The sequence below is a fragment of the Electrophorus electricus genome, chromosome 13 (genome assembly GCF_013358815.1).
Source record: "Electrophorus electricus isolate fEleEle1 chromosome 13, fEleEle1.pri, whole genome shotgun sequence".
Taxonomy (NCBI): Eukaryota; Metazoa; Chordata; class Actinopteri; order Gymnotiformes; family Gymnotidae; genus Electrophorus; species Electrophorus electricus.
Window position 1 is genome coordinate 2,543,988 of NC_049547.1, and position 10,357 is coordinate 2,554,344.

The window sequence follows — 10,357 nt, forward strand, 5'->3', positions numbered from 1 at the left end:
CTGAACTAAAAGATTCCATCGAAGAAATGATGCATTTAATCATTAAGTGACCCAAGGGAAAAGATAACATTTATAATACAGATTAAAATTCTAACTTTATTCGGCACCTTCTTGCAACATTGCATTTGTCTAATCAGAGCAATCCAGTGACTATCCAGGCCTATTCGCTGAACTAAAAAGGGGCGCGGTAGTTAGCCACAAGCACCAGCTAGCTAACTAGTGGCATGATAACTAAAAAATTCGAGAGGGAATCGCGGCTTGCAGAGTTAAATCTTTTCTTGTAAGATCTTGCACAAGTGTAACTCTTGGCAGAGGGCGGGGTCTTCGAAGGTCCCGGTGAGCATCATGTCAGGCGGGTTGCTTCCAGAAATCACAAAGGAAGTTACGGACTCTGTGTAGACACGCAAACTTCTGACACGCCTTATACTGCGACCTGCAGAGACCCACGTTTCGGTCTGCTTAACACCAAGAGCATTTCAGTAACGCCGCTGAAAACCCCAAGTGGCTGGAATGGCGGGGTCCGTCTTAGAGAAGAATGATTCAGCAAATCCACTGGAAAGGTATTTGGCGCACTGGTGGGTTTAGATGACCGGGACCTTACAGTCCCTTACCTAACACTTAAAATTCGCAGTTTATCGCGTCTCACGACCTCGTTCGTTGTGTCAAGTGCATCGTGTAGCGTGTTAGCTTTGTGTGTGTATTTTATTTGCGTTTTCTGCAAACCCTAAGATGCCTCCCAAACGCCCTGCACCTTCTAAGACTTCTGGCAAGGAAGTTAAGAGGTCGAAGGCTACTATGACACTCCAGAGGAAGGAGGAATTGTTGAATATGCTTCGTGAAAAGAACTTCGCGGCTGAAAGGCAATGAAAGTACGGTACGCTACAACCAGAAGAACGAAGCGGCTATGAGGCGTACCGTTTCAGGTTTCCGTGAAACTGCTAAAAATGTATCCAACGTTAGGAATACATCGTTAGGATGGAATTGGCATCGTCCAAAATTCGCGGGGTGTCTAGCAACGTAACCCCCGCGAATTTCGGGGTATTACTGTATTTATTCCTAACGTCAGATACATTTTTAGCAGTTTCACGGAAACGTGATGAAACGGTACTCCTAATAGCCGCTTCATTCTTCTGGATGTAGCGTACCGTACTTTCATCGATGCCGTAATGGCTAGCTACAGCAGCGAAGTTCTTTTCACGAAGCATATCCAACAATTCTTCTGGAGTGTCATAGTAGCCTTCCTCTTAACTTCCTTGCCAGAAGCCTTAGAAGGTGCAGGGCGTTTGGGAGGCATCTCAGGGTTTGCAGAAAACGCAAATAAAAAACACACACACAAAGCTAACACGATACACTTGTCACAACGGACGAGGTCGTGAGACGCGATAAACTACGAATTTTAAGTGTTATTTTCCAAGGAAAAAATACACGAATTCGTGAAGCCGCAGATTCAGAAGCGCGAATTTTCGGGGTATTACTGTAAATCCTTTTGCTGCGTTCTCCCTCAGAAGTGCGACGCTGAATTTACTCTTTCCCAGTTTCATAATAAGTAAAACGAAACTGAAGCTGCAAGTAAGTAACTAGCTTCAGCGTCGCCTGGTAAGATGCATTACGATTGCCGTTTTTTGTTTGTTTGCTTTTGGCTGCTGTCACGAGTGTAATGTAAGGGTAATTTGCATGTTTCTGTTGCATTTTAGCATCATGTCAGACAATGACAAAAAAGGAAAATTCAACAGAATCCAAGACATCTTGTTCTACAAGTATGTTATTCAAAAATTGCTCCCAGTTGTAAAGGTTTAGAGAACAACATTTTTACAAGAAATATTTCGTGGTTAATGATTGTGTTAATGATTGCCTGACTAAATGGTTGATTTCTGAAATAAAAACGACCAACAGGCGACAAAGAGCCAAACCTGCGTCCAAGTTTTGCGCCTTACTGGACACTTTAGTACTGACAGAAAGAGGAGCGAGCTTGGAACTGTGTGAGCCGCACTGCCAGGTAGACCTCTGCTGTGCTTGACTGTTTCCTTACAAATATGGAATGCCTACCATTTGGATATCCTTCCTAAATATGAACTAATGATCAGAAGCTTAAAAAAAGACTTTATATTTAACACAAACATTCAGTCACAAAAATATGGGACAGTTTCAGCCAACATAATGTCTGTAATTATTTTTTATATGCAGCTATATGATTTTTAAAATTTTATTTATTTATTTATTTTTTAAATTTGCTAGTTAACTTAATAAATATTATTGTGTACTATAACACAAAAATGTTGTGGTGTGTTAATATGAGAAAGATATTAATACCTTTCTAACATCTTCATCCAGCAGAAATGTCTGTGCCTCCAAATACGGGCCATTCAAAATGGAAGTCTCAGAGTTACAGTTGATGAGTTGGAGCCTATAAAAGCACGATATAAGGTTGCACATGTCTTGACTGGAGAACCAAAATATGAGAAGTAAGTGCAAAACTAATTGTAGCAGTTCTTCTTTTAATGAAGAAGAGTAAAAGCCTTTTTGGTCTGTTTTCACTAGAATCCAGGATGTTCTTCTCAACCATGTGTTTTATCTTTGGTAGGATGAGGATTACGCGGAAGAGAGAAGACTGTATGTCTCTGACGTGGGGTCCAGGACAGTACCAGGTTCATGTCTCTGCTTCTCCGTTCTGTCTAGAGGTCCTCTGTGAGGAGGTGGTGATCGTCACACTCAATCCAAAAGGCAGACTCTGCTTTGAGACAAGGCATGATCAAATCAGGCAACTGATTTCAACATTTTATAGCATCTTTGTGCTCATTTTTAGTGAATAGTACGCAGTTGGAAATAAAGTTGTCATTTTCTGTGCTAAATCTAATTCTCTGTGCTGGGTTTTTCAGGCCATCCTCAAGTCAACAGCAGGTGAGAATCTCATTTATTGTACCATTGCACACGTCAATACATATGATAAAACATTATATATAATACTGCATTATTACTGTCTAATGAAGTAAGCCTGGCTTTTTATGTGATCAAAAATCCTATTCCTTCATATCACAGGATGAGGAAGGTCCCTTAGGACCGTGGATCTTCCAACAGTTTGAAGACATCATGGCAAACAGTCTGACTGCCTAGTCTTTAGATATTAAAATTTATTCTTCCAGTTTGACAAGTTAAAAAGATAATGCCATGTATTCTCGTAATATTGTAATTATCACTATACAGGTTCCAGGCCAGTGGGTATTGACCTTTGTCTCCATGGCTTCAGCCATGTTTATGGTCTTCCGGAGCATGCTGATTCGCTCCAGCTAAAGGACACCAGGTAGAATTAGCCTTCTGTAGCAGCGTTAATGTCTGCCACTTAAACATACATTTTAATGTTAAATTGTTGAGCTGGAAAGCTAACAGAATACTACAATAAAACAGCCCTGTAAGATCAAGACGAGTAATTTTACTTCTTGGTCTGTTTTACAGTGCCAGAGATCCATATCGATTATACAACCTGGATGTGTTTGCCTATGAGATTAATAGTAGATTGGGCCTTTATGGTTCTGTTCCTCTTCTGGTAGCTCACAAGCCAGACACAACCCTCGGGGTGTTCTGGCTCAATGCCTCTGAAACTCTGGTAGATCTCAAGTACGTCTCCAAACATCAGGAGGTATCATTCCATTGATTTATATTCTTTTGATATCATATGTTAAGAGACAGCAAGGCAGACCATAATATTGTTTTTTTTTTTAGGAAGACCTCTGTGTTTTGGCAATAATATTACTTCCCATTATTTACAAGCCAAGAGCATTTTAATTGATATTTGCCAGTCCAAATTGTACATACTGGTGAACATTTAATACCGTGGTAGTATGGTAGTGTCATGGTTGTGGGCATTGATCCTGTTTATCAGGCACAGCAGTGTTGCAGGAGTTGTAAGACATGTTGGTGTCACTGCTGGCTTGAGAGTGATCAACTACCCAGAAATATTCATCTGACAGTGGCCCTTTGGTCAGAAACTGACTATTGAGGAAGTGTGAGATGTTTGCTACCATAGCATGAGATGAGTCATAGACTTAACAGCTATTACACTCCCAGGCCTGTCTAACAAAGTGTTGTTTCTAATCAAATGTCTGAGTGGTATGTTTTTGGTATTTTGCAGCAGGGAGAAAGGAGCAGGGTCACACCTCAGACTGATGTGAGCTGGGTGTCTGAAAGTGGGCGGATCGATTGCTTCATATTGTTGGGACCTTCACCAGCCCAGGTGTTCTCTCAGTATGCACAGCTTACAGGTACTCATCATTACTTGAATATGATCAGATACTAACTGGGTATGAACTTCACCCAACCTTTTGCTGATGACCAGCTCTGAACAGTGATGTCAGCCAGGGACTTGGCGTCTTCATTTCATCCATGCTGGCATAATGCTAAGTCCAAAATCTCAAAGTTGATTCCATAGAAGATATTAAAAGTGACAAAGTCCGTCTTGATATCGGTAAAGAGGTGTATATTGTTGGAGGGCTGTTCACATGAATGTCATGAATCTCTCTTCAGCTCTCTTCCTCTGATTCCAGGCTACCAGGCTCTGCCCCCCATGTTTTCCTTGGGCTATCATCAGTGTCGCTGGAGCTATGAGGATGAGGAGGATGTGAAATCAGTGGATGCTGGCTTTGACCTTCATGCCATTCCTTACGATGTGTTCTGGCTGGACATAGACCACACGGAGGGAAAGCGCTATTTCACCTGGGACTCCAAGCACTTCCCCAGCCCAGTGGACTTGCAGCGCCACCTGCAGACAAAGAAACGGAAGGTGCGCAGACAAAATCGGAGAGTGGTGACCCTGTTGTCTATGTTCCTTTCATCAATCAGTTTCATCAGTGAAAATGTAAACTTCACGCCTGTTTCTATGTTGTCTAGCATTCCTATGATATTATTGATGCATTTAGTGTACGTTACATATAAATAACATACATTTGCAGTGTATTAGTGTTGTGTCTGAAGTGTTTTGTCTCGATCTGTACCCCAGTTGGTGGTAATCAGTGATCCCCATTTCAAAGCTGACCCTGAATGGCCTTTGTTCTGTGAGGCCAGAGATGGTGATCATTTTGTAAGGAGCCGAGACTGCCGGGTTTACCATGGAACGTGCTGGCCAGGTTGAATGTCTTTTATTATGTTGTGGGCTTTTTAAGGTTGAACAAAGACTGTTTAATTCTAGTTCATATCACACTTTCTTAGCAGCCCATAATAGTAATCACATCACATAGTAATCACATTAAACATATCTATAATATTTGCATCATTAATTCTGTAATCTATTATTTTAGATTTTTGTCCTTTTCCTGCAGTGCATTTGAACTTTTGATGTTTATCACACCATATATTTAGGTGATTCCTGCTATCTAGATTTCAGTAGCTCAAGAACCAGGTCATGGTATTCCAGACAGTTTTTGCTTGCCAACTATAAAGTAAGTGTGATGTATCAGTTGAGGCATTCCTAAAGTTCTTTTGAAGTCCTTTATTCTGTGTGATCACAGCCATGATTTGATTACAAGTATAAATGTGTCCTGTGCTCCTGCCTGTGTGTCAGGGGTCCACAGAATCCCTGTTTGTTTGGAATGACATGAATGAGCCGTCGGTTTTCTCTGAGCCAGAGAAAACGATGCCCAAAGACGCTATACATTGCGGAGGCTGGGAGCACAGGGAACTGCACAACCTGTACGGCTTCTTCCAGGTTAGTCCAACCCTGAAAGACACCAGCCACTGGCACTCGTGAACCACTTGCCATGAGTGTGGATAAAGTCACACTGCTCCCTCCACAGCACTTGGCCACCTTTGAGGGCTTACTAACTCGCTCTGGCGGCCTGGAGAGACCGTTTGTCCTATCGCGATCCTTCTTTGCTGGGTCTCAGAGACTGGGTAAGTTGATGTTTTGGACTGAATATGAAACAGTACAGGAATGCTCTGCCAATTACTTCTATGTATTCAATGAAGTTTTTGATTGTTCTGTATGTTTGTCATAGGTGCTATATGGACTGGAGACAGTGTTGCTACTTGGGATTATCTGAAGATCTCAATCCCTATGTTGTTGTCATTGAGTGTCACTGGAATACACTTTTGTGGAGGTCAGTAAACATCATGTAGACTAAGGCAGTAGCGTAACAAAACTAAAGATAAATACATACGATACAATATCACAACTTGGGGGTGGGGGGGTGAGTTAATATTTACAAACACTTCTGACATATTTAGTATTATGTACTATGACCTATTTTTGCGTTTGTGTTGCGTACACATTTGTGTGCGTGTGCGCGCACGCGTGTGTGTGTGTGTGTAGCTGATGTTGGAGGCTTTTGGCGGGATCCAGACCCAGAGCTGCTGGTGCGCTGGTACCAGGCAGGGGCCCTACAGCCTTTCTTTCGTGGCCACTCAGACAAAAGGTCTATGCGGCGTGAACCCTGGCTCTTTGGAGATGTGGTCACTTCAGCAGTGCGAGCAGCTGTACAGCAGAGATACTGCCTGCTGCCTTACTGGTACACTGTGTTTCACCAAGCCCATACCTCAGCCATGCCCCCTATCAGGTATGGGAGTCTGTCCACTAAGATGAATAGATTTGATGATGGACTGGGTGTTTGATTCGAGACTAGCTTTTGTGAATCAGTGAAATTCATTCTGGTTGACGCAGACCTCTATGGGTGGAGTTCCCCAAGGAGACCGAAACATTTACTGTGGACAACCAGTACATGATTGGTATATATGACCAGGATCCTTAATTGTCTGGATTTCTTGATTTTCAGGCAATAATGCTAATACTAATGCTAATACACTGCACTCTGTGTTTGTTGAAGAAATGTTATTATTTGTAATTTCAGGCAGTGCTCTCCTAGTCTGCCCTGTGACTGACCCAGGAGTCACAGAGGTCAAGGTTTTACTGCCAGGGTCAGATGAGGTCAGCCTACTGCTCCATTATGCTCCTTGTGATTGATAAGTGCTTCAGTACATTGTGTGTAAAGTGTGCTTTAACAAAGCAATGTTTTTGTATGTGTTTGTGTATGTGTGTTGTGTGGCAGTTGTGGTATGATGTCAGCAGCGGTGAGCCACATAGTGGAGGTAGGACTCTGGCTCTCCCCGTGACTCTAGAGTCGGTGAGTCTTCGCTTCGTTATGGACACACAGTAACTTTACCACGTTCACTCACCAGAACATGTATACCCTGATTTGGTTTCGCAATTTAATTATACCTGCTGGCTTTGGGATAATTACAAAGGCAGGAAGGTTTAATCCTGGGTAGAATGTTCATTTCTGAACTTGAGCCATCAACCTCGGGCTGTATAATTTCTTTACTAAATCGTTCCCAGTCAGCTAGTTGTTAAACCTGTTTTTATTACCTCAATAAATTGGCTTTACCATCTGGCCTTCCTTTTTGTCCCGTCCCTCTGTGTTAGGTGCCCGTGTTCCAGCGTGGAGGGACGTTGGTACCCCGGAGAGGAGGCTGTAGCTCCTGCACAGCTGATCTCCAGCTGCTTCCCTTCACGCTCACCGTGGCCCTGGACCGGAAGGTGAACGCTTGTCCGAGCCAAATCACAATCAGTGCACTCTGTACACTTGTGCTGGTGGGGGGTGGATGGGTGGGGACTAAGATGGAGGGGCTGCTTCCTTCAGTGTGCTCTGCTCCTAACCCCCACCTTCCTGTCCCACAGGGCTTTGCCGACGGCGAGCTGTACCTGGATGACGGCCACTCTTTCAGCTACAGGGACAAAAAGGAGTTCTGCATACGGCATTTCACTATAAAGGCTGGCAGACTTACTAGCAGGCAAGGGCTAGATGTTTGTGATCTTTTTTTCCATCAGACATATGTGTGTATTACGTCTAGAGTATGTAACAGATAGTGCCCAGTGAAGCCTCCTGACATCAGACACTGGCACACCAGGCAGGGGCAAGGAGAACCACTCTCTTATGGTCTGACATCAGCATGCTTCACAGGGCATTATCTTCATATCATTTGCTTGGTTTATGGCTACTTAGCAGGCTAAATGGGCTAAATTATATGAAAAAAGCCAACTCATTGTCATTTTGTTTAGATGACTTTCTTATCCACCACCATCTCTGTTAGATCAGAGATGTCTGACTAAATCTCATTTCTCTGCTGCATATCCAGGAGTGCGGCTGAAGGTGGCTTATTCATCCCAGGTTGCAAACTGCAGAGAGTGATATTTCTTGGGCAGAAGAGTACTAATAGAAGACCTACTCTCAAAACGGGTACGGCTCAGCTACAGCATTGTGCTTATCACAACTACAGTCTGATAATGTTTTTTGTCATTTTAAAATAGTGTTAAGTAGTCGTGTGTAGCTCACTTGTTCTATTGCCAGTGCTGTTGTCTTTGTTAGATTTCAATACCAATGTTAACTTTTTTCAGACATTACTTTTTTTTTTGTTGTTGTTGTTGTTTTTTCTCTCTTCATCTCTTTCCTTCTCTCATTCTAGACGCAGGGAACGTCCCGGTCACGTTTCAGTTTGAACCAAAGCAAAGTATGCTGACAATAACTGATTTGGACTTGGACATACATACAGACTGGGAAATAATAATATAACAGCAGCATATCACTCTGTAATAATAATGCAGGGATTTCTGAGATTACATCCTGTGTAGTGAAGGTTGATTTTAATTGTTCCTTTTATAGGAATAACTACTACACTGTTGTACACCAAAAAGCATCATTGTGCATTACGGTTGCTGTGATGGGAATTGTTAGTCTGAAGCAGGCAGTAATAGTAAGAGCAGCAATGACATTTCTAAATAGAAATGATTAATAATTGGAGAAAAGATTTAGAAAGTTCAAATAAGGTAGTGTATTTCTTTCATTTTTTTGTGTCCATCACAGTTTGTTAAAGTTTACCCAAAAACTGTACTGTCATATGTGCTGTGACAAGATGGAAAAATGTTTTATTGCTTTTTAAATTTTTTTTAGTCATTGTAATGTACAAAGGTGCATGATGTCCTCTGATCACATGTGAACATGGTTTTCGATGTGTTTTTCTACATTACAATGTGATTAGCATTACATCAAACATTAATGTTAGAGTTTCTGTTGACGTTCCTGGATTTGGGGCATTTTTAATTTTTTTGCCTTCTGAATATTTTCTTAAGATTAATCCAGATTGTCCTGCCAAAACAGTACAAATGTTATGTTTTAAATGTATAACTCTCATGCGCCCTGCTGGCGCGGTGCGTCTTTTAGCAACCTGCCTGTCCTTGTTTCCATTCCGTTCCTGATCATGTACTTGTGTTTACATTCTCTGTTGTTCCTTTATTGTCTGTGTGTCCATTTGTGCATGGCTGGTCATTCCTTCTAGTTTCTCAAGTTTGGTTTATTTGTCACATACATAGTCATACACAGTATAACTCGCAGTGAAATGGTTGTTTTCAGCACGCACACAGTTTCCTTGTTTCTTACCTTCTTTTCTAGTTCTTCGGTGTATGCTTCTGATCTCCCTTCCATCTGGTTCTCGTTTTTGTTACCTGTCCTCATCCTCCCATATTTAACTCAAATTTCTGGTTTCATGATCTCCTGTGTAAAGCATATCTGTCTGTCTGTATTCCTCATTATTCCTTTGTTTGGTAGTGGCTTATGTTTCCCTATTTCTTGTTATCCTGTATAATAATAATAATAATAATAATAATAATAATAATATTATTATTATTATTATTATTATTATTATTGTCTGTTTAGCCATTTTTATGCTCCTTGTAGGTATTCTGTGGTCCACTTATGGTTTTGCTTACATTTGTTTCTTTGATTTCAAATTGTAAGTTCTTAAGGTTGCAGGATAAAATCCATCTACAGTGGAGAAAGGGTTGCAATTCAAATAATTAAAATGTTAGACACATGAAGGCTACAAAATCTCATCATTTGCACGTTATTGTAACTATTCTAGCTAGAGAACCCTTCAGAAGCAAGATGAACCAGTCCTCATCTTTTCCAAAGCCTGTACAAAGTGTTGCTCATACATTTGCATTCACTCAGAATGTGATCTCATCCTGTTGACACACTCAGCAGGGGCAAGTCTTGGAGTGAGTCGGCTGGGGCCCAAGTCTTTGTTCTGTGGCTGGAGTCCCAGCAATTGGGTGGGGCTGCAGGTCTGATCTGCTGTGGTAATGCTGAGGCTGTTCAATGCTCAGTTCCATTGAGAACAGGTTTAACAGACTTGAATGCCTTCTGCTGAGCCAGGCAGTGCCGTGCTTTGCAGCTCCACAGCCCTTTGTGTCCCTCTGTAATGATGGCGTGGAAACACGGCCATTCGTTGTTCACCAGCCAATGGGAGCAGTCCGATAGGTCGCAATAGAACGCACGTTTGCATGCTTGTGTGTGTACGTGGTAGAATGTGTAGACACACG

General features: G+C 41.9%; 1 protein-coding gene across 5 annotated transcripts; it reads left to right on the forward strand.

The window, feature by feature from the left end:
* On the forward strand, positions 1-9,849 carry ganc (glucosidase, alpha; neutral C). 5 transcript variants are annotated; one of them, XM_027025513.2, is made up of 24 exons: positions 1-560; positions 1,695-1,757; positions 1,894-1,996; positions 2,335-2,462; positions 2,582-2,758; positions 2,877-2,898; positions 3,037-3,097; positions 3,202-3,298; positions 3,451-3,634; positions 4,127-4,256; positions 4,539-4,774; positions 4,991-5,117; positions 5,350-5,429; positions 5,552-5,695; positions 5,784-5,880; positions 5,985-6,086; positions 6,299-6,542; positions 6,647-6,711; positions 6,834-6,910; positions 7,032-7,106; positions 7,406-7,519; positions 7,661-7,773; positions 8,119-8,219; positions 8,446-9,849. In XM_027025513.2, the coding sequence occupies exons 1-24, from the start codon at positions 511-513 to the stop codon at positions 8,550-8,552; spliced, it is 2,697 nt and encodes an 898-aa protein (XP_026881314.2). In that variant the 5' UTR covers positions 1-510; the 3' UTR covers positions 8,553-9,849. The 5 variants fall into 5 exon arrangements, with proteins under 5 accessions (XP_026881314.2, XP_026881313.2, XP_026881315.2 ...); XM_027025512.2 differs by having other exon boundaries at positions 2-560; positions 2,332-2,462; XM_027025514.2 differs by having other exon boundaries at positions 5-560; positions 2,332-2,462; positions 2,582-2,743.
* The last annotated feature ends 508 nt before the right edge of the window (positions 9,850-10,357 follow it).

What these genes read in the sequence shown, in the direction of transcription:
- ganc (XM_027025512.2), top strand. Translation starts at nt 511, where the DNA reads ATGGCGGGGTCCGTCTTAGAGAAGAATGATTCAGCAAATCCACTGGAA. An exon ending in TTTTGCTTGCCAACTATAAA is followed by an intron (nt 5,430 to 5,551) that starts GTAAGTGTGATG and finishes CCTGTGTGTCAG; the next exon opens with GGGTCCACAGAATCCCTGTT. An exon ending in GCTGGCAGACTTACTAGCAG is followed by an intron (nt 7,774 to 8,118) that starts GCAAGGGCTAGA and finishes CTGCATATCCAG; the next exon opens with GAGTGCGGCTGAAGGTGGCT.